The sequence below is a fragment of the Oncorhynchus kisutch genome, linkage group LG29, assembly GCF_002021735.2.
Source record: "Oncorhynchus kisutch isolate 150728-3 linkage group LG29, Okis_V2, whole genome shotgun sequence".
In the NCBI taxonomy this organism is placed as follows: domain Eukaryota; kingdom Metazoa; phylum Chordata; class Actinopteri; order Salmoniformes; family Salmonidae; genus Oncorhynchus; species Oncorhynchus kisutch.
Genome location: NC_034202.2, coordinates 10,021,630 through 10,044,073, shown reverse-complemented (window position 1 = coordinate 10,044,073; position 22,444 = coordinate 10,021,630). Strand labels below are relative to the sequence as shown.

Genomic DNA, 22,444 nt, shown 5'->3' with positions numbered 1-22,444 from the left:
AAACGACACTTTTTATGGATATCTTTAAGAAATGGCTTTCTTCTTGCCACTCTTCCATAAAGGCCAGATTTGTGCAATATACGACTGATTGTTGTCCTATGGACAGAGTCTCCCACCTCAGCTGTAGATCTCTGCAGTTCATCCAGAGTGATCAGGGGCCTGTTGGCTGCATCTCTGATCAGTCTTCTCCTTGTATGAGCTGAAAGTTTAGAGGGACGGCCAGGTCTTGGTAGATTTGCAGTGGTCTGATACTCCTTCCATTTCAATATTATCGCTTGCACAGTGCTCCTTGGGATGTTTAAAGCTTGGGAAATCTTTTTGTATCCAAATCCGGCTTTAAACTTCTTCACAACAGTATCTCGGACCTGCCTGGTGTGTTCCTTGTTCTTCATGATGCTCTCTGCGCTTTTAACGGACCTCTGAGACTATCACAGTGCAGGTGCATTTATACGGAGACTTGATTACACACAGGTGGATTGTATTTATCATCATTAGTCATTTAGGTCAACATTGGATCATTCAGAGATCCTCACTGAACTTCTGGAGAGTTTGCTGCACTGAAAGTAAAGGGGCTGAATAATTTTGCACGCCCACTTTTCAGTTTTTGATTTGTTAAAAAGGTTTGAAATATACAATAAATGTCGTTCCACTTCATGATTGTGTCCCACTTGTTGTTGATTCTTCACAAAAAAACACAGTTTTATATCTTTATGTTTGAAGCCTGAAATGTGGCGAAAGGTCGCAAAGTTCAAGGGGGCCGAATACTTTCGCAAGGCACTGTAGTTCTATATTAGAACTGCATCGATGCTTTTCTCTCTCTCACTAATCTTTCTCTTTCACCCCCCACCGCTCTCTCAGCTGTTGACCAAAGACCCGAGACAGAGGTTAGGGTGTCGAAGGTGTGGGGTGGAAGGGGTCAAGTCCCATTCCTTCTTCAGCACCATCAACTTCAGGAGGCTGGACGCCGGAGTCATTGAGCCACCCTTCAAACCGAATGTACATACCCTATCTGTACCCACTAACCTCTACTTGTTAACCCCCAACTATAGCATTAACCCTAATGAAGGCATGTCATCATCCCCATCCTTCCCTCCCTCTGTCCAGCCCAGGGCGGTGTACTGCAAGGATGTGCAGGACATTGATGAGTTCTCCACAGTAAAAGGAGTCATTTTGGAGAGGACAGACGACAACTTCTACACCAAGTTTAACACAGGCTGCGTGGCCATACCCTGGCAGACAGAGGTAAAGTCAACTGCAGCAGATTACCTTTGATTTAGTTTACGTTTTGTTCAATTCAATGCAATTTATCCTCTTTGAAATTTGAACATAAGGTTAGGTATGGTTACGTCATAGGCTAATAGAGATCACTCGCCTTTCTCCCCCGTCTCTCTCTATAGATGATAGAGATGGGTTGTTTCAAGGAGCTGAATGTGTTTGGCCCTCAGGGTTCTAGACCCCCTGACCTGGACTGGGGCCAGAATCCTGCCCCAGAGAAACATAAACGTAGACTGCTGGACCGCATCTTCCACAAGACACACACCTGTTGATAGATGGGCTTCCTCAAACCCTCTCACCACTGCAACATTAGTTGTAAATGAGAACATTCCCTCAATCAGCTTACCCGGTGTAGAGTAAAATGATTTGTTGGTGTTGATGATCACTCAGCACACTGATCAATACACAGATCAAACCGTTAGTACTTTAAAAAATGTTTTATGTATGTTACCTTTATTTAACTAGGCAAGTCAGTTAAGAACAAATTCTTATTTTCAATGACGGCCTAGGAACAGTGGGTTAACTTGTTCAGGGGCAGAACGACAGATTTGTACCTTGTCAGCTCTGGGATTGCAACCTTTTGGTTACTAGTCCAAAGCTTTAACCACTAGGCTACCCTGCCGCCTTCTGCAAATCAACAACCCAAACACAGCCAAAGAAGAACAAGAATCTGTGGCCAGATGTTCTCACTTTCTCTCCAGCACTTAAAGAGCGCACACTTTAAAGATGAAGTGATAGGACAGGGCTTTATTTAAGAGATGTCTTTAATGTCTCTGTCACACACTCGGGCCATACCATCTATCATTCACCAGCACAGGCCAAAGGGACCATCCCCAAACTATCATACTGAGGAGAGGCGGTCTTATTTCTGTAAAACACTCATTTAGAATGATCAAAGGGAAACCTCAGCAAAGACAGTGTTTTGATTTTGTACCTACCTGTGTTTTGTATGTAACCTCAGAATAAAGAGCCTGAAAACAAATCTTTCCAAAAATCTTCACTTTATTAAAACCAGTATGAATGTAAAACAAAATAACATTGTAAAAAAAAAGACCAAACTACTTGGTAAAACAATTCGATTTTACATCTACGAGACCAGCTAGTAGCTACACTACATGGCCAAAAGTATGTGGACACCTGCCCGTCAAACATCTCATTCCAAAATCATGGACATTAATATGGTGTTGGTCCCCCCTTTGCTGCTATAACAGCCTCCACTCTTCTGTGAAGGCTTTCCACTAGATGTTGGAAACTTGCTTCCATTCAGCCACAAGAGTATTAGTGAGGTCAGGCACTGATGTTGGGCGATTAGGCCTGGCTCGCAGTCGGCGTTCCAATTAATCCCAAAGGTGTTCGATGGGATTGAGGTCAGGGCTCTGTGCAGTCAAGTCAAGTTCTTCCACACCGATCTCAACAAACCATTTCTGTATGGACCTCACCTTGTGCAGGGGAGCATTGTCATGCTGAAACAGGAAAGGGCCTTCCCCAAACTGTTGCCACAAAGGAGGAAGCACAGAATCATCTAGAATGTCATTGTATGCTGTAGCGTTAAGATTTCCCTTCACTGGAACTAAGGGGCCTAGTCCTAACCATGAAAAACATCCCCATACCATTATTCCATCTCCACCAAATTTTATAGTTGGCACTACACATTGTGGCAGGTAGCGTTCTCCTGGCATTCGCCAAACCCAGATTCGTCCGTCGGACTGCCAAATACTGAAGCGTGATTCATCCCTCCAGAGAACGAGTTTCCACTGCTCCAGAGTCCAATGGTGGCGAGCTTTACACCACTCCAGTCGACGCTTGGCATTGCGCATTGTGATCTTAGGCTTGTGTGTGGCTGCTCGGCCATGGAAACCCATTTCATGACACTCCCGACAAACAGTTCTTGTGCTGACGTTGCTTCCAGAGCCAGTTTGGAATGCGGTAGTGAGTGTTGCAACCAATGACAGATAACACACTACACCCTTCAGCCCTCGTGGTCCCATTCTGTGAGCTTGTGTGGCCTACCACTTCGCAGCTGAGCCTCATACTTCGTTATTGCTCAACGCTCCTAGACATTTCCACTTCCCAATAACAGCCCTTACAGTTGACCGGGGCAGCTCTAGCAGGGCAGAAATTTGACAAACTGACTTGTTGGAGGTGGCATCCTATGACGGTGCCACGTTGAAAGTCCCTGAGCTCTTCAGTAAGGTCATTCTACTGCCAATTTTTGTCTATGGAGATTGCATGGCTGTGCGCTCGATTTTATACACCTGTCAGCAACAGGTGTGGCTGAAACACAGGTGTGGCTGAATCCACTAGTTTGAAGGGGTGTCCACATACTTTTGTCTATATATAGTATTTTACGACGTTCATTTGAAGATAGAACCTCTGTCAATAAGACTACTTGGGGTGCTGACAAACGTTAGATATATTAAATTGAAACTTAGTTGGGTCAAAACAATGTACAGATTTGTTCCTTCCTTTTGAAGGACATTTCACAATTTTAACTTCACATTCATCATCTCCACGCCAACATATGTGAAACTGGCGTGTTATGTTTTATAGTAAAAGAGGAAGATAAGTGTTTCCAATTAGTAGGCAATGCCTACTCGTAATTGGTTAAAAATCACATGATGCACACCGATGATGTCATTAGAAACACTTAAGGTTCTCTATCTTTTTTACTACAAAACAGAAACGCGCCATTTTCACATATGTTGGGATGATGCTGGAGATGAATATGAAGTCAAAATTTTTTTTTTTACACTTCCCTTTAACTGTTTATGCATACTAGTACATGAATTTACAATGCTGAAACACCTGGATGTGCTTCATAAGCTAAGAGTTTTATGTTCAGACACACATAAAAATCAGTCAACTGACATCAAAGTCTCCCTATTTCAGATCACACACACATCTTATCCATTAGGATTTTTTCAAAGTTACTAATGAAGGTAATGTTTAAAGAGTACAGTGAGAGAGTACAAAGAGAGTACAGTGTGTCAGTGTTCAGGTCGACATCAGCCCACCTATATCTGCTGGAATGGACTCCTCCGTGCCTTTGTCCAAACACTCAACTGGCCGTCTGTGTGTTGAGCTCTGGTGTGCGCGTGCGTTTATCCTTCCCAGGGCGGGCTACGTCGTCCGTCCACGTCCGTCTCTACGTGGTACAGCATGTCAGCCAACGTGTGTTCGATCACTGCTCCCCAGCCCATGTCACTCATCTGGGAGGGGACACACACAAACGTACACCAATTAATCCCATCTACAACCTCAAGTTACGTCAAAACTCCCAAGTACTGTACCTCTATTGCTCGTCTAATCAAAAAATGTTAAAGCATGCACGTCTGTGTACTCACTGGCTGGTACTTGATGTCCTTTGGAGGGTGTTTGAAATGTGGTCCAAAGTTAACGGACACCTGGGAGAAAGGAGGTACAATCAACATAATGTGATTCAAATGGGAATCCCTGAAGTAGATACTTGGCTATATCAGAGCACAAAACTTTGGGGCATTGAATTATTTCTAGTGCTGTAGGGCAGGGGTTCTTAAACGTTTTCAGCCTGGAACACAAATGAGAAATTCAGTGTTTTTCCTGGGACCCAAGCTTAGGACAATATGCAACTACACATAAATGTCGGTACATTTCATTGCCCTTATGCCTAAAACAAATGCAATAGAGACAAAAACAAATAACAATGAAATGTAATATCCATATAAATATATATTCATGTTTATTCTCCCCCATAAAAAAAAACACTCGTAAATATCTGTCTAGGTTGGAACTGTTGCTGTTAAAATACAATAAATCATTTACATTCTGAACTGGAATAAACAGATTGATCACATCACACAGATGTAGACCAGAAAACACACAGTCCTAATGACAGCATGTCTATTCTGAGGTCAGAACTTGTGGCTAGCATGAGTCCATTTGATGATAGCGGTGAGTGATGGCGAGTGGGAATAACAAGTCGGTGACTTGAACGACAGCGCTGCATCGTGTGGGGTCGCCGAGTGATCTTAAAGAAAACTGCAGAAAAAAGATCTGGTAAACCGCGAAGCACACGGGCATCTCCCTCTCACACTTCCGCAGCTGCCAAACTGAGCAGAGGCTGCTGCTAAGCAGAGAGCAAACTGAACGGAGAGAGCAAATGCACGTTGCCAAATCAATTTCAGTAATTAATGAAATAATTACACATTTACTCTGACACGTCGCGACCCACCATTAACAGGTCCGTGGGTCACGACCCATACTTTAAGAAAGGCTGCTGCAGATGGAGAGAGAAAATAGAACCCTTCAAACAGACACACACACAGCACTAACCGTGCAGCCCCTGTAGAGAGAGATGGCAGGGAAGTAAAGCCCCTCAAACAGGTTCTCATAGGCCTGACCCTGGTTCACCCCATTCTTATAGAACAGCATCTAGAAAGAGGGAAGAACAGAGATTTCAACAAATGGAAAAGCCAATTGCTATATCTACTGTCAACAAACGTATGATATTGACAATAAAAATAGATTGAGATTATCCAAATTCATCAACATTCCAAATGGTACATCCAATATGGCCTCTGGTTGCCACTGCTCTGAATTATCTACTGGTTCTAGTTATGCGTTCCACTGCTCGGAATGATCTACTGGTTCTAGTTATGCGTTCCACTGCTCTGAATGATCCTCTGGTTCTAGTTATGCGTTCCACTGCTCTGAATGATCGACTGGTTCTAACTATGTGTTCCACTGCTCTGAATGATCCTCTGGTTCTAGTTATGCGTTCCACTGCTCTGAATTATCGACTGGTTCTAGTTATGCATTCCACTGGTCTGAATGATCGACTGGTTCTAGTTATGCGTTCCACTGCTTGGAATGATCCTCTGGTTCTAGTTATGCGTTCCACTGCTCTGAATTGTCTACTGGTTCTAGCTATGCGTTCCACTGCTTTGAATGATCTACTGGTTCTAGCTATGCGTTCCACTGCTTTGAATGATCTACTGGTTCTAGCAATGCGTTCCACTGCTTTGAATGATCTTCTAGTTCTAGTTAGGCATTCCACTGATCTACTGGTTCTAGCTATGCGTTCCACTGCTTTGAATGATCTACTGGTTCTAGCTATGTGTTCCATTGATTTTAATGTCTGAGCTATTGGTTGGAGTTCTATGCTGGAGCCTCACCCTGCTGGGGGTAACAGTCTTCAGGCTCTTCTCTGCCTTGTCCACATAGTCCTTCTCCTCAAAGTACAGATAGCTCTTAAACTTAATCAGCGCCTGAGTGAACACAAACACAAAGGGATGAGCAGTCAAGTCTCATAAAAACAGAGAGTGGATGTCTGCTATTTGCTCATCATAATTCAGATATTTTATTGATTCTCAGTTAGTCATTTATCAACTATAGTATTTGAAAAATAATAATAATTAAAGTACCTTGTCTTTGTACGTGTCAGGCAGTGCCTTGGCTGTCTCAGTGCCGTCCGGCAGTTCTACGAAGAAGCCCAGAGTGTCTCCTTGTCCGTAGCCTGAGGAGTAGTGTTTCCCCACAGACTGGTGGAAGCGTGTCCCTTTCTTACTGCGCCACGAGTAGCTGAACTTATCATATCCCAGAGGGGCCTGCAGGTTACCTACAACACACACAGGGAGACAGGACATGTTTTAACGTGTGGTATCAACTAGATGTAGCTGCGGAGTTTGTACCTGTCTCTCAGTATGTGTGAGTGTGTGTCTCTGCAGTATCTACCTAGGGGCTGAGACCAGCCCAGTCTGGCTGCGGTGTCCGGGGGCATCTCATCGATGGAGACCTCAAAGTACCAAGATCCTTTCCTGACACCGTGGGAGGCTCGGACCATGGAGTAACCCTTCTCCCCTGTCACGGTCAGACGGTCATCTGAGATCTTCAGCTGGGGGGCTGCATACAGACAACTCAAATCAACGTTTGTCATGTGCACAGAATACAGCAGGTGTGAAAAGAACAGTGAAATGCTTACTTGCAAGCTCTTCCTCGACGCAGTATTCAATGTAAAGAAATGGAAAACTGTCAAATCCAGAATAGATTCTTAATAAAAACATTGAATCAATACGAAGTCAAAGAAAAAAAAACACGCTAATATATATATATTACACAGATAATACATTTGAATTTATTTGCAAATTATGGTGGAAAATAAGTATTTGGTCAATAACAAAAGTTTCTCAATACTTTGTTATATACCCTTTGTTGGCAATGACAGAGGTCAAACGTTTTCTTTAAGTCTTCACAAGGTTTTCACACACTGTTGCTGGTATTTTGGTCCATTCCTTATGCAGATCTCCTCTAGAGCAGTGATATTTTGGGGCTGTTGCTGGGCAACACAGACTTTCAACTCCCTCCAAAGATTTTCTATGGGATTGAGATCTGGAGACTGGCTAGGCCACTTCAGGACCTTGAAATGCTTCTTACGAAGCCACTCCTTCGTTGCCCGGGCGGTGTGTTAGGGATCATTGTCATGCTGAAAGACCCAGCCACGTTTCATCTTCAAAGCCCTTTCTGATGGAAGGAGGTTTTCACTCAAAATCTCACGATACATGGCCCCATTCATTCTTTCCTTTACACGGATCAGTCGTTCTGGTCCCTTTGCAGAAAAACAGCCCCAAAGCAGGATGTTTCCACCCGCATGCTTCACAGTAGGTATGGTGTTCTTTGGATGCAACTCAGCATTCTTTGTCCTCCAAACACAACGGGTTGAGTTTTTACCAAAAAGTTATATTTTGGTTTCATCTGACCATATGACATTCTCCCAATCTCCTTCTGGATCATCCAAATGCTCTCTAGAAAACTTCAGACGGGCCTGGACATGTACTGGCTTAAGCAGGGGGACACGTCTGGCACTGCAGGATTTGAGTCCCTGGCGGCGTAGTGTGTTACTGATGGTAGGCTTTGTTACTTTGGTCCCAGCTCTCTGCAGGTCATTCACTAGGTCCCCCCGTGTGGTTCTGGGATTTTTGCTCCCCGTTCTTGTGATCATTTTGACCCCACGGGGTGAGATCTTGCGTGGAGCCCCAGATCGAGGGAGATTATCAGTGGTCTTGTATGTCTTCCATTTCCTATTAATTGCTCCCAAAGTTGATTTCTTCAAACCAAGCTGCTTATCTATTGCAGATTCAGTCTTCCCAGCCTGGTGCAGTTCTACAATTTTGTTTCTGGTGTCCTTTGACAGCTCTTTAGTCTTGGCCATAGTGGAGTTTGGAGTGTGACTGTTTGAGGTTGTGGACAGGTGTCTTTTATACTGATAACAAGTTCAAACAGGTGCCATTAATACCAGGTAACAAGTGGAGGACAGAGGAGCCTCTTAAAGAAGAAGTTACAGGTCTGTGAGAGCCAGAAATCTTGCTTGTTTGTAGGTGACCAAATACTTATTTTCCACCATAATTTGCAATTCATAAAAAATCCTACAATGTGATTTTCTGGATATTTTTTTCTAATTTTGTCTGTCATAGTTGAAGTGTACCTATGATGAAAATTACAGGCCTCTCTCATCTTTTAAGTGGGAGAACTTGCACAATTGGTGGCTGACTAAATACTTTTTTGCCCCACTGTATATATACAAACACACGGTTGAAGCCAGAAGTTTACATACACCGTAGCCAAATACAAATACATTTATTGAATCTGACAGGTCACACTTCCAGATAGCAAAGAATATATAACTTTTCTCTATAAAAAATGTTCATATGCTCTTTGAAACATAATAGCCAATTATATTTCCACCAACCATTGTATTTGTTTGGAAACTAAATGTAAGGCCTCAGGGTCAACTTGAGGGTTAAACGAATGCATTCTGGGAAATGTATTATTTTTCCCATATTGAACAAAATGTAAGTGATTACTGAAATATAATAACTTAGAATATTCACATACAGGTTTTGTTTTCCTTGATCATACATTTTAAGGTTTCGTCCTGAACATCTATTGTATCAACAATATTTTATACGCATGTACAGTTGAAGTCGGAAGTTTACATACACCTTAGCCAAATACATTTAATCTCAGTTTTTTACAATTACTGACATTTAATCAGTTAAAATTCCCTGTCTTAGGTCAGTTAGGTTCACCACTTTATTTTAAGAATGTGAAATGTCCGAATAATAGTAGAGAGAATGATTTATTTCAGCTTATTTTTCTTTCATCACTTTCCCAGTGGGTCAGAAGTTTACATACACTCAGTGGGTATTTGGTAGCATTGCCTTTAAATTGTTAAACTTCGGTCAAACATTTTGGGTAGCCTTCCACAAGCTTCCCACAATAAGTTGGGTGAATTTTAGCCCATTCCTCCTGACAGAGCTGGTGTAACTAAGTCAGGTTTGTAGGCCTCCTTGCTCACACATGCTTTTTCAGTTCAACCCACACATTTTCTATAGGGTTGAGGTCAGGGCTTTGTGATGGCCACTCCAATACCATGACTTTGTTGTCCTTAAGCCATTTTGCCACAACTTTGGGAGTATGCTTGGGGCCATTTGGAAGACCCATTTGCGACCAATCTTTAACTTCCTGTTTGATGTCTTTAGAAGTTGCTTTAATATATTCACATAATTGTCCTCCCTCATGATGCCATCTATTTTGTGAAGTGCACCAGCCCCTCCTGCAGCAAAGCACCCCCACAACATGATACTGCCACCCCCGTGCTTCACTGTTGGGATGGTGTTCTTTGGCCTCCCCCTTTTTCCTCCAGACATAACGGTGGTCATTATGGCCATTTTTGATTCATCAGACGAGGACATTTCACCAAAAAGTACCATCTTTGTCCCCATGTGTAGTTGCAAACCGTAGTCTGGCTTTTTTATGTCGGTTTTGGAGCAGTGGCTTCTTCCTTGCGGAGCGGCCTTTCAGGTTATGTCGATATAGGACTCGTTTTACTGTGGATATAGGTACTTTTGAACCTGCTTCCTCCAGCATCTTCACAAGGTCCTTTGCTGTTGTTCTGGGATAGATTTGCACTGTTCGCACCAAAGTACGTTCATCTCTAGGAGACAGAACGCGTCTCCTTCCTGAGCGGTATGATGGCTGCGTGGTCCCATGGTATTTATACTTGCATACTATTGTTTGTATAAATATACGTGGTACCTTCAGGCGTTTGGAAATTGCTCCCAAGGATGAACCAGACTTGTGGAGGTCTACAATATTTTTCTGAGGTCTTGGCTGATTTCTTTAGATTTTTACATGATGGCAAGCAAAGAGGCACTGAGTTTGAAGGTAGGCCTTGAAATACATCCACAGGTACACCTACAATTAGCCTATCAGAAGCTTCTAAAGCCATGACATCATTTTCTGGAATTTTACAAGCTGTTTAAAGGCACAGTCAACTTAGTGTATGTAAACTTCTGACCCACTGGAATTATGATTCAGTGAATTATAAGTTAAATAATCTGTCTGTTAACAATTGTTGGAGAAATTGTGTGTGTGATGCACAAAGTAAAAAAACTATAGTTTGTTAACAAGAAATTTGTGGAGTGGTTGAAAAACTAGTTTTAATGATTCCAAACTAAGTATGTAAACTTCCGACTTTAACTGTATATACACACACACACACACACACACACACACACACGGTATCAGTATCGTAAAATTGAAATAACAGACACACAAGCACAAAGACGCCCACACACACACAGTATTCTCAGAGAAGGTGAAAGACATTACTGGGTAAGGCTAATAAGAAGAAGCCCATCTCTACTACATTACAGTAGGGTTTCCTGGGTGTGTGTACCTCTGTCGTGCAGGGCTAGCAGTACTCTCTCGTAGAGACAGGCTCTGTAGAGGTCTCCGGGGATGGGTTTCCCAGCCCAGCAGTCCAGCTCTAGTTTCTCTGGGTCGGGGGCATGGGGGTCCGGCTCTGCTAGGATATAGCGGTAGCCATCTTTGTTGAAGGGGTGCTCCAGGGGGTAACCATGGGGGGGTAGACGCTGGGCCGAAAACAGAGGGTCACTACAGAGGGGAAGGAGAGAGGAAAGAATGAGAGAAAGAACAGGATTGTGTGCATGTGGGATAGAAAGAGAAATGAGGTGGAGGGAAAGAGAAGGAGAATAACAGAGAGGAGAGTTGCATTGATTGCATATTATAATACATCCTACATATGTTTCAGTCTGTGTTGTACCTGCGTGTTCTCTTGGCTGCTCCGGCTGTAGCTCCCTCCTGTTGCTGCTGCTGCTTACGCTTGGCTCCCCTACCCTTCCCTGGGCCGGGGGCCAGACCACCTTCACACGACAAATACACAAGTTACAATATAGAACGCACACACTTTCAGCAAAAAGTCACCGAAGAGGCACAAGCATGGATTGAGCAGGGAGGGACACCACATATTAGGGTGAAAGGAGAGTAGCAGCCACACAGAGGAAGCCAGGGGATTATTTCACACCACTTCACGGCTGCATCCCAACAGTAACAGCCTCCTTTGGTCTGTCCTTTAGCACTCACCACTGGGTACGGAAAGGAAGACAAGGCTTTTCCAGAGCATTGGGATGAAGCCCGGGAACTCAGGAGCAGAAGGCCAGAGGAAATTAAATCATTCAATCAGTCCACTAATCAAAAGCCAGATCAAAAGGGTAAAAGCTTCAGGGCACCAAGCATAAGCGCAGAGCAGGTGAGGGACGGGGTTTCCATTGGAGCAGGGTGAAGTTGCCCATTGACGCTGATCTAAGGTCAGATTGCATTTTGCCCCTTCGTTGTTTCGCTAAGGAATGGGGGAGGGGGTACGCTGATCCTAGATCTGTGCCTATGGCAACCTCTAACCGGAAAGTTGTGATTGCACAAAACACAGAGCTCAGAGGTAGATACCAAACCACCACATCATATTCACCTGAGAAACAAGGTCCACCTGGAACGCAACACAGCATGTCGAGAGCATTTATAACAGAGGAACCCCTTAGGGCTTTAGTGTGGAATTATAATCTGTGACACAGTTTTTCATGGAATTAGTTATCAAAGTGTGTGTGACATGTGTTGTGTGTTTGGTGCGAATTTGTGTTGATGTGTTTAGCAAGTGTGTTGGTATGTTTTGAGCTTACCGTTGAGCCCTCCAGGAGTGGGAGCAGCGGTGGTCTGTTTCTGGTTGTCGTAAGATGGTCCAATGTTTCCCAGATCCTGAGATGAAAAACCAACCAACAGTCAGCCTCACTGTGTGTGTGTGTCTGTGTGTGTGTGTGTGTTGTGTTTTCCTACCTGGTCCAGCAGGCCAAACTTGGGGTAGTCCTCCTCTGGGTCCTTACTGCCTGGGTCTGGATGCTCCTTCACCAAAAACACATCCCGCTCTTTACTCTGAAACACAGTCAAATCAAGTAAAGACATGATTCTAAAGAGAAAGTCCGGCTACTTTTTCAACAGTGATCATTTGGTGTGACGTGTACAGTTTGGTGCACTTGTGTAAGTCGGTGGTTGCTCATAGAATCACCATGGCTTTGACTATGTTGTTGGGCCAGGTGAGCTTTCCAGGTCTCTGTCGGGTGGTCATACACTCCCAGTATTTATCAATGAACGGGATGATGTCCTGCAAGGAGAGAAGGGGAATACAGGAAAACACTAACAAAACACATCCAGAGTCTTTAAGGAGAAGTGGATCTAAAATTCCATGCATAACACTTGTATCTTTTATCAATGTTTATTATGAGTATTTCTGTAAATTGATGTGGCTCTGCAAAATCACTGGATGTTTTAGAACTACTGAACATAACGCGCCAATTTAAACTGAGATTTTTGGATATAAATATGAGCTTTATCGAACAAAACATACATGTATTGTGTAACATGAAGTCCTGAGTGTCATCTGATGAAGATCATCAAAGGTTAGTGATTAATTTGATCTATATTTCTGCTTTTTGTGACTCCCCTCTTTGGCTGGAAAAATGGCTGTGTTTTCTGTGACAAGGTACTGACTTAACAATCGTTTGGTGTGCTTTCGTCGTAAAGCCTTTTTGAAATCGTACACTGTGGCTGGATTTACAACAAGTTTATCTTAAAAATGGTGTAAAATACTTGTATGTTTGAGGAATTTTAATAATGGGATTTCTGTTGTTTTGAATTTGGCGCCCTCGCAATTTCACTGGCTGTTGGCAAGGTGGGACGCTACCGTCCCACATATCCCAGAGAGGTTAAGCAGGTGTAGAGAATGGAAAAACATACGCAAAAGACTGTGTCGTATCTTGGCGTGACATGTAGTATCAAGCATTTTCAAAAGATCACATTGGCTTTCAAAGTGGATAATGTAGGGACTGTTGAGAGGACTAACCTTGTCTTTGGAGAACATCGTCTTGGGGTGCTCTTCCTGAGTCCTGGACCTCCATGTGAGGTTAGCCAGGGCAGTCAGACACATCTCCTTCAGGTCTGGAACACACAGCGACACTCAATCAGTACAATCAATCGATAACAGACCATCAATAATCCCAAAGCTCACACATGCACACGGAAGTGACTGAGAACACCTACTGGCTTGTTTCCTGAGGAAGTAGGTGTTGCCGCTGTGATGACACACGTTACAATGGAACACATAGTTGGTCATGAAAGGCAAACAAGTCCTGGAGAGAGAGAGGGAGAAAGACTCATCAAAAAACCTTGATCCTTATATGTTCATCTCAGCCAGTACCTGGTTAGTCGAGCTACAGGGAGCAATTTTAAAAAGTCTAACAAGCTTAGTCTTATAATCAGTTGGCCAGAGGCCTCCATGAAAAGAGAGAGAATGAGTTACTCAGTGAGTCAGACGTACGCGGTGTCGATGCTGAAGGTGTCGGCTGTGAACCACTTCATACAGAGAGCACACTGCAGCTCCACCTCTCCCTGGTGCCTGCCGCTTTCCTCGTCCCCAGAACCTGTCTGGGTGTCCGCCGCCTCCAAACCCTCACCACCCGTGTCCTGAGGAGAACACAGGAAAAAGGGTTAGCTACTGTCTGTCTGAGAACAGGGATGCCCAGAGAACTGCTGTATAAGAGGTGTAATACCATGGCCTCTTTGCCATTTGATGACTCAGTGTCCATGTTGCCTGTCAGGTCCCCAAATCCAGCATCACTGAAAGTAAACAAATATATCAACATGAACATTAGCTTAGCTTCAGCTATGTATTTGATACAAATAATTCCCTAAACTCTAGACCTTAGCTGAATCTGGTAATGAATGGTGTGGCTGTTGAACAAGTTGAGACTAAATGACTTAGCGTTACCTTAGATTGTAAACTGTCAAAGTCAAAACATAGATTCAATGGTTGTAAAGATGGGGAGAGGTCTGTCCGTAATAAAGAGATGTTCTGCTTTTTTGACACCACACTCCACAAAGCAAGTCCTGCAGGCTTTAGTTTTGTCTTCTCTTGATTATTGTCCAGCCATGTGGTCAAGTGGTGCTAAGAAAGACCTAGTTAAGTTGCAGCTGGCCCAGAACAGAGCGGTGCATCATTGTAATCAGAGGGCTAATATAAATACTATACATGACAGTCTCTTGGCTAAGAGTTGAGAAACTGACTGCGTCACTTTTTATAAGAAACCATGTGAAAATTCAAAATGATTTGCGTCGTCAACTTATGCACAGCTGACACACACATACCACCCCAGACATGCCACCAGGGGTCTTTTCATAGTCCCCAAATCCAAAACAAATGCAAGAAAGCGTACAGTATTATTGCATGGCACTCCTATCTCATATTGCTCAAATAAACAGCAAATCTGTTTTTTTTTTTAAAAACAGATAAAACAACACCTCACAGCACAAGACCTGTCCCATATTTGCCCTAGATATTTTGTGTATGTATGTAGTTATGTCCTTGAACTGTTCTTGTCTATTAATGTTCTGTATTGTGTCATGTTCTGTGTGGACCACAGTACGACTAGCTGCGGCTTTCGCAACAACTAGTATTAGGGCTCCTAATAAAATACCAATGCTGCCAGCTGGGATAAAGCGCTCAAAACTCGTTTATTTCGTATTTTGGATAAATGACAGCTTGTGCACACAGTCAATGGTTATTCAGCACTATAGTAACATCTTTACTTTTATGAGTAACGAAAGTATAATAGAGAAAGATGCAGAGCCCCGCTGCTGAACCTTCAGCCTTCGCTCAGCATCCGCAAGCCGCACGTAACTCCCCGGACCTGAGCTAGCTATTTTCACTTGGTTTGCTAGTTAGCTAGGTTCTGCAGGATTCATGCTAGATATTTATTTAGAAGTAAATATTCGACAAGGAAACGAACCTGTTCTTTCATGCTTTAGTTAGTTTGTTGCAAGTTAGCTTACAAGTTGGGCATTTGAATGAGGCGTCTAAGGGTTGTTAGCTTGCTAGCCAGCTAGCTTCAGTTTAGTTAGCTAACATCAGCGGTCTAGCTTGTTGAGCAATATTTATCTGGTTATCTAGCATCACACTTAAACAACAAACAAAACGACTGCCCTTTCCCTGTTTTAACGGAGACTTACCAGTCTCCATTATCTGGTTCAACAACAGAAGCACTACCCGCTTCTCCTTCCGACGCCATGTTTCAAATCTATGAAATATGACCTCTCGCGAGACGTTTTGGTGTAAACTGACGCTAGACGCCAAGCGCTGATCTGGAGTCAGTTTCAGCTTTTCGCATGTAAACATTATACATACATTGGGGTAGGGGAATTATGATCCTATATCATTGACAATTAAGTAGAAACTTTTGTGAGTGTGCCATGAAATTGTGTCGCACTGCTCGGGATGGTATTTGCTAAATGGAATCCCTACCTTAAACCCAAACCCTTGCCTAACCATAACCTTAACCTTTATATCAATCATACCATACCATAACCCGTTTTGCATTTCAACTTAAATTGGGTCAGAGGTGAACGTCCCAAGGTTTTCACTTAGACTTTTCTCAGCGAGGATGGTCCGTATAGAAAAACATTCTCTGAGTGCAGCATTATTGTAGAACAGAAACACAGCTGATTAATCAAATTGCATTCTAAACTGAAGATCATGATTAGCTGATTATTGGAGTCGGGTGTTAGCTGTGGCTGGGGCAAAAATGTAACACCAATCAGGCCCTCGGGGACTGGAATTGCCCACGCCTGTTGTAGAACATGTTTTTTAGGCAAAACCCACATCCTATAAATGAAATAGCAATTTCTTGTTTGAACACATAAGCTTACATTTATGACCACAGACAAACCCCTTCCTAATGTGTGGTTAAACATGTCTAAAACACATTTATTACCACCATCAATGCTATAATGCCATTCTGATATTTATTGGCAGTTTCCTCCGGCTTTACCATGACGACAGAAAGGCACCATTATACCCCATAGGCGTGTGTCCAAAAGTGTGGCAGATAGATAGACCATAAAGGAATCCTACTGCTGTGGAATGCTAAGAGCACCCCTGAGTGTGGTTAGAAGTGCTTTTAACTGTTGTTAAGGAGATGACCTATTTGTAGGTTCTCCTCCTTTTCGCTCTCTTATTGTAGCGGAGCCCATCTGTGAAGTAGAGTGGAGAGAGGCAGGTCGAAGGGGGGTAAGGAGGAGAGGGGTGAGGGGTAGTTATGAATGGGGTACCCCCTGTAAGCCCATTCAATTCTCAATTACACCATGACTGTCAGGATACATACATTTCACCAAAGGAGAGCGATACAGATGGATACTAGTTCATTATTTCACCCACTGTAGGCTCTACCATCGGTATAGCTTATGATATCTACCCACAATGCATGATATCTACCCACAATGCATGATATCTACCCACAATGTTGATGGGTAAGTTCAACCTTTATTTAGGCTTTACTAATAGACACAAAGGATAGACCTGGGCCTGGTTAAAGTTAAAAAGTATACTGTATAATCTAGAAAATCTCTGCCTCTTCCACAGTTTTCTTCTTGCCCCCCCCCCCCCCCCTTATCCTCACCTCCTTCTCACCCCTCTCTGTCAGATTTAGATCAGATACACGTTTTATTAGATTTTTAGCAATATGGAAGGTCATGTAAAGTGTAAGGTAAATACACTCACTTTTTAAGTCAAGATTATGTCAAGAATATAGAATAAAGTTGATGCAATAGTACTTAGGACTCTTTCTTCGACCCTGGGTAAGCCAGTGCTTGGTGTGGGTTGATAAGTTTGACGCTCTTCACCACACATTTCATAAATGCCCCCCCCCCCTGGACTCCTCTGGTCCTGCTGGACAAAGGCATGGGTCAGGGAGGGTCAGGCCCACTGGTGACATCTGCTAATTGTCCCGGTGGGCCGGCCTCTCTTCTCCCCTCAATACCAGCCGCTCTGTAGGGGTCACTGCTGGAAGAACGCTGGCAGATGCCATCCTGCTACCCCACCTTTACGACATGGCCTGCTCCAAGGGGTCAGGTCATTTAACCCCCTCATATACCCCTACGGACCACTCTTCAGTTGGAGCCTCAACCCCCCCCCCTCTTTCCCTTTACTCATTCCCTGGAGACTACAGATCAGTAGAGGTCATATTACTACTGTACAGCTAAGGACAGGACTATTACTAAGGCTTAAAAGCGCTTGGTGCAATTATAGACCATTCCTGATAGAGGATGCAGATATACAACATGTAGGCTGCAAAGAATGTATAGTTGGCCCTACAGTTATTTGGAGGACCAGTAGACTGCACCACCTAAAAAAAGGTTGCACTTATCAGTGGGCTTGATTATCATACAGTACAAACTTCCAGGTGGATCTCTCTGTGGTCATATTACGCTCTGTGGCTGATGTTGCTCTCATCTCGGGTTTGGTTGACATGAAAGAGACCAAGAGATTTGTGTATAGACGTTTGTTGACTGGTTTGAACTGTAATCTATAACAGTCCACAGTCAGATAGCAATAGGTTCCCACTTCCACCCCAGCAGGTGTATTTGGAAACGTTGGAGAAACTGTACACCAATGAAGAGCATTTGAAGAACCAATATCAAGGGGGTTTTAAACTAACTTTCTAACAGTAGCATTTCATGACTACAGTGGAAATACATGAACAAAACGGGCACAACATGCTTCCCAATGATAAAAATCGGAGTCTCGTTTCCCCCTGTTGAACAGGCAGATGGGCACTCATAATCTTGTTAGTTCTAATTGTGTGGCCCTCTAATTATAGCGAAGTACTTTGTGTGATTAGACTGACTACAAAGCTATACACTTTAACCACATTCAATAAAAAACCCAAATGCCCCTATTGATATTCGTGCACAAGTGAAGCAGCAGAATTTTGCCTACAAATCCCTCTGAGTAGAGTCGATTAATTAGCATTACAACCCGCGTTTACGTGTCCTACCAGCGTAAAATCACACAATTGCAAATAACGACAACTCAAACAACAAAACAGGAACACGGTTGTAAAGAAAGGGGCACATTTTAACCAGATGCCCTGCAATAAGTAACCCAGCTAGCTGAGCGCGGACATTAGCATTTTAAAGTACCCGCGCGGGGGTTCCTTCTTCCGCGCACGAGGTCGATTTCGTGTGTGTGTGTGTGTGCGCGTGTGTGGCGCGCGCCAAATTAGGCACGCAGAAAGAAGGAGCGCGTGTTTTGTCTTGCATTGCGCAGTGACTTGTCATTGTGGGCCTTTACTGTTTTGGAAATGTAAATGTTATGCTTGTGATGGGCGTGTTCTTGACCTGTATAAATAGATGTGGCGTAAGGGCCACATGCATCAGATCACAGGGAAGCGAGGTGGATATACGATACGTGTGTAGTGGTCGTTCTCTGTCACGGTCTTCAGCGAACAACGTGCCTTTTCGTCCAATTTTACAGAACTAAAAATAGAAATGCAGCCAGACAAGTTGCTGCAGGTCAGCAGAACCTCTTTCTATGTGGCAGACATCCTGGATCCGTCTAAATTCACTGGGAGACCAAGCATTACTCATCCAAACCATGGTTCAATTCAGATTGACGCAGCGAGAGGGACCACAGGTGAGATTTCTGTTATTCGATCTATATATTTTGAAAGCTTAACGGGCTTTAAAGCTTTACAAATACATGAATGGCTTCGAAGCTATTTACTTACTCGTGAGCTGTTGCTTTTTTATAAATATGATCCTTGGACTGAGGTATAGGTTTTATGCAGAAGTTTAGTTTAATAAGAGTGTCCTCCTACGTTTAGATGCGGTAGTATTAGTTTCATCCCAGGAGAGGTCAGTGTTGGTTTATTTATTATTGGCCCAGCCTCAGACTAGTATCATAATGACAAACTTTAATGAAAAGGTTATTTCTTCATCAGCATTCAATTAATATCATCATAACTGCTGATTTTTATAATTTTTTAAAATTAATTTTCATTTTATTTTAAAGAATGGATGAGTTCCTGCTTTAAACTCACTATTTTCTATTCAGGTGGGGCAGCCATTACTGAACACCAATCCAGAGTAGAGTTCCCAAGTGGTCCAGCAGCCAGTGAATGCTCCACCACAGTGGAATCAGCAATGTCGCCGGTAGCGAGCGAGGCCCGTCCTGCATCTGCATGCCATTGCCCGGAGAGGTCAAAGGGCAAGTTGCGGCGGGTCCGGACAGCGTTCACCCTGGACCAACTACGCATTCTAGAACATAGTTTCCATAGCAGCCGCTACCTGTCTGTCTTTGAGCGCTACGCTGTTGCTTCGACACTCTGTCTCACTGAGACACAGGTGAAGATCTGGTTCCAGAACCGACGCACCAAGTGGAAGAAAGAGTGTGAGGGGAAAGGGGTGCCTGAAGAGCAGCTCCAGTGTGGGGTCGGATACCCCTCACCGCCTCCTGTCTATCCTACAACCCGGCCACTGTACAACACTATACGTTGTCACCAGGGACCACAGATTCAACTATTCACGCCACCCTGCTTCCTCGTTCCACAATACCACCGTCGTCCGTATTAAATGAGAAAGGATGTAGCCTGTTTGTTAGAGCTAACGTTGGTGTTTTGTAAGGAGATTGAAGTCGGCGTTCACAGTTTAGATACTGTAACCTGCCCTATCCTAAATGTATTTGTGCAATATACTATAGTCCACTGTAAATGAATGTAAGTATTTATAAATGAGTTACTATTTATGTGCTGTTTGAAAGCCAGTGGGAAAACTAGCCAAGCTATCCTGTAATGTGCCAAAGGATTATCACTGTGACATGTTGACTGATGGGCTTTATCTTTCTTACTGTTTCAAAGGATGGAACTTATCTTGATACATTTCCATGAGCATGAAATATTTTTGTACTGTACCACGAGTGTTCTTCCAAATAAAATAAGTCAATCAATCCTGCATTTTATTATGCAAGAAAGACACACGCACAGATGGAACGGAAATGATCGTAATAGCCGCCAGTCCTCCTAGTGGTTTCCTGGTCTCTGAGACGAGAGACGGCACCACTCAGATGAGGAAGGTATACAATCAGTGTGCAACCCACCAGCTCTTGTGTTGTCGTCGGGTTATTAGATCCCCTCCCTCACAATCACCAACCCCAGCAGAATCATCACTAAGGAGACGCAGCTAGTAAATAACCCTTTTTATGCTTCTTAGGTTTTCTTGATATGGATCCTCAAAGAGAAGCAGCTGTAAATGTTTAGGGTAGCCCTAATATGGCAATTCCGAACACTGCAATCTGTGACTTCCAAGTGTCACTCAAAAAATAAGACACACCCATTGGTTGTAAATCGCTCTTTGGCTTGGTTGTTTCACAGCGATTTCCTTGTACTTTGTCATGTAGCCAAGGGGGGACAGACAGTCCGAGACGCAAGTTAGAGAGCACTTCAAGTTGTAAGGGAACTCGTTGGCACTGCTCTGTAACCACTGAGATAGAGAGGTCTCTCTCTCTGACAGAACATTAACCTATGATCTTTTATATGGACGATCTTTCCATGTAGTAATCTCTGTCCATTAAACAGCACTGTACAGCCATCTGAACTAAAGCACATTGTTTTGTTCTGGAGATCTTTAAGAGAAGCAGAACTCCTCCTTGACCACCAGGCACCCCCTCCAGCACCACTATTACAACCAGATGGATCCACCGCAGAAGAATGCACAACGGGGAGAACATAGTTAACTCAAACGGAGAGAAAACGGCGACTTGAATTTCTGTTACATTTAAGAAACAAACTATTTTTTTCTTCCAGAATTAAAGAACAACATCCACATGGGTTGTGATAGGATATTTGATCTCTGGGTTGATTTCCGTGGGTATATACTTTGTTGGTTCTGTTGATATACTGTATGTGGTAGCTGGTACCAGTCTGTTTGTGCTATCATTCATGTTTCACGTGACAGAGTGGCAAGGAGTGGAATGATAGCACAAACAGACTGGTACCCAGGCTAATATATGGGTCATTGGATGGTCCTCATCATTGGGTTAAACGTAGCTCGTTGTCCTTGCTTTGATAATCGGACACAGCCGTTGGGCAGAGTGTCAACACTGACTCTGTCTTTAACAATGGAGGGTGCGTTCTCTGGTTCTCTCCATGAAATGATCTCAGTCACTGTGGGACTAATATAAGACTGAGTCCAATAGTGCACGCACGCACAACACACACACACACACGGTTAATAATATCAGGTCACCCTTTGTAGGCCTATCACAGTCACTAACAGCAAGGCCAAATGTGTGTAAGTGAACAGGAGAGAGAGAGACGAGATCTTATGGAAATAAATCTGCCAATTTTCCATGAGACACACAGATACAGATGATACAATGCAGACATCAGTATGACTGATTGGGTGACTGGTTACATGCTACAGTAATAATGAGGAAGGTATTTTCCCGTCCTTGAGGCTTCAACATAGACGTATCTACCAAGTCATAAACTGTACAGGAATTCACAACCCATTCATTTATAACTTTTATGCATGATCAAATGTACAACATATGATAACCAGGTATGTTGAGCTAAGTACATACACTGCTGGATTACCTCCCAGAGTTCATAGCATTTTTATTCATGTTCACTGACTTCTGATGATCTGTGAATAGCAGACTTCTATCGTTTCTTTGTACATCAGATCAGATGTGTTCTTTGATGCATGGCAATACAAAGGAATGTCCTCCTGCTGACATTCTGCAGTCTGACTCACTGCTCCAGAAATAGAGAACGTAGATATCCCAGCACATCTGGCCTAGAAATTGAGCACTTAGACATCACAGCACATCTGACTGCGATTACTCTCACAGGAGAAATAACTCTCTGTAACTCAGTGGCCCCTAGATTCAGTAGTCCGAGCATGAGTTGGGGTCATACTAAATGTATTACTGTAACTGCAGGTCACTTTCGGT

General features: G+C 43.3%; 3 protein-coding genes across 4 annotated transcripts in view; 2 read left to right on the top strand and 1 right to left on the bottom strand.

Annotated features, from left to right (window-relative positions):
• LOC109880100 (G protein-coupled receptor kinase 5-like) overlaps positions 1-1,702 on the top strand; it is a 37,492-nt gene extending 35,790 nt beyond the window's left edge. The window contains exons 13-15 of the mRNA XM_031809146.1: positions 859-996; positions 1,105-1,242; positions 1,398-1,702. Of these exons, the coding sequence (XP_031665006.1) occupies positions 859-996; positions 1,105-1,242; positions 1,398-1,547 (426 nt within the window). The 3' untranslated portion in view covers positions 1,548-1,702. The remainder of the gene's footprint in view (positions 1-858; positions 997-1,104; positions 1,243-1,397) is intronic.
• A 557-nt stretch (positions 1,703-2,259) lies between these two features.
• On the bottom strand, positions 2,260-15,775 carry LOC109880109 (set1/Ash2 histone methyltransferase complex subunit ASH2-like). 2 transcript variants are annotated; one of them, XM_020472353.2, is made up of 17 exons: positions 15,667-15,765; positions 14,211-14,277; positions 13,979-14,124; positions 13,702-13,790; positions 13,505-13,599; positions 12,671-12,766; positions 12,442-12,537; positions 12,288-12,363; positions 12,080-12,097; positions 11,378-11,477; positions 10,991-11,208; positions 6,988-7,155; positions 6,678-6,871; positions 6,429-6,521; positions 5,587-5,685; positions 4,620-4,679; positions 2,260-4,484 (listed from the first exon to the last, which is right to left on the bottom strand). In XM_020472353.2, exons 1-17 carry the CDS (start codon positions 15,723-15,725, stop codon positions 4,377-4,379), a joined length of 1,782 nt encoding a protein of 593 aa, XP_020327942.1. In that variant the 5' UTR covers positions 15,726-15,765; the 3' UTR covers positions 2,260-4,376. The 2 variants fall into 2 exon arrangements, with proteins under 2 accessions (XP_020327942.1, XP_020327943.1); XM_020472354.2 differs by lacking the exon at positions 12,080-12,097 and having other exon boundaries at positions 15,667-15,775.
• A 2,952-nt stretch (positions 15,776-18,727) lies between these two features.
• On the top strand, positions 18,728-20,453 carry pnx (posterior neuron-specific homeobox). Its single transcript, XM_020472355.2, has 2 exons — positions 18,728-19,126; positions 19,547-20,453. Exons 1-2 carry the CDS (start codon positions 18,982-18,984, stop codon positions 20,062-20,064), a joined length of 663 nt encoding a protein of 220 aa, XP_020327944.1. The 5' UTR covers positions 18,728-18,981; the 3' UTR covers positions 20,065-20,453.
• The last annotated feature ends 1,991 nt before the right edge of the window (positions 20,454-22,444 follow it).

Coding starts and splice junctions, on each gene's coding strand:
- pnx (XM_020472355.2), top strand. CDS start 18,982: ATGCAGCCAGACAAGTTGCTGCAGGTCAGCAGAACCTCTTTCTATGTG. Junction 19,127..19,546: donor CGCAGCGAGAGGGACCACAG/GTGAGATTTCTG, acceptor TTTTCTATTCAG/GTGGGGCAGCCATTACTGAA.
- LOC109880109 (XM_020472353.2), bottom strand. CDS start 15,725: ATGGCGTCGGAAGGAGAAGCGGGTAGTGCTTCTGTTGTTGAACCAGAT. Junction 14,125..14,210: donor CAAATGGCAAAGAGGCCATG/GTATTACACCTC, acceptor TGTTCTCCTCAG/GACACGGGTGGTGAGGGTTT. Junction 12,767..13,504: donor CGATGTTCTCCAAAGACAAG/GTTAGTCCTCTC, acceptor CTCTCCTTGCAG/GACATCATCCCGTTCATTGA.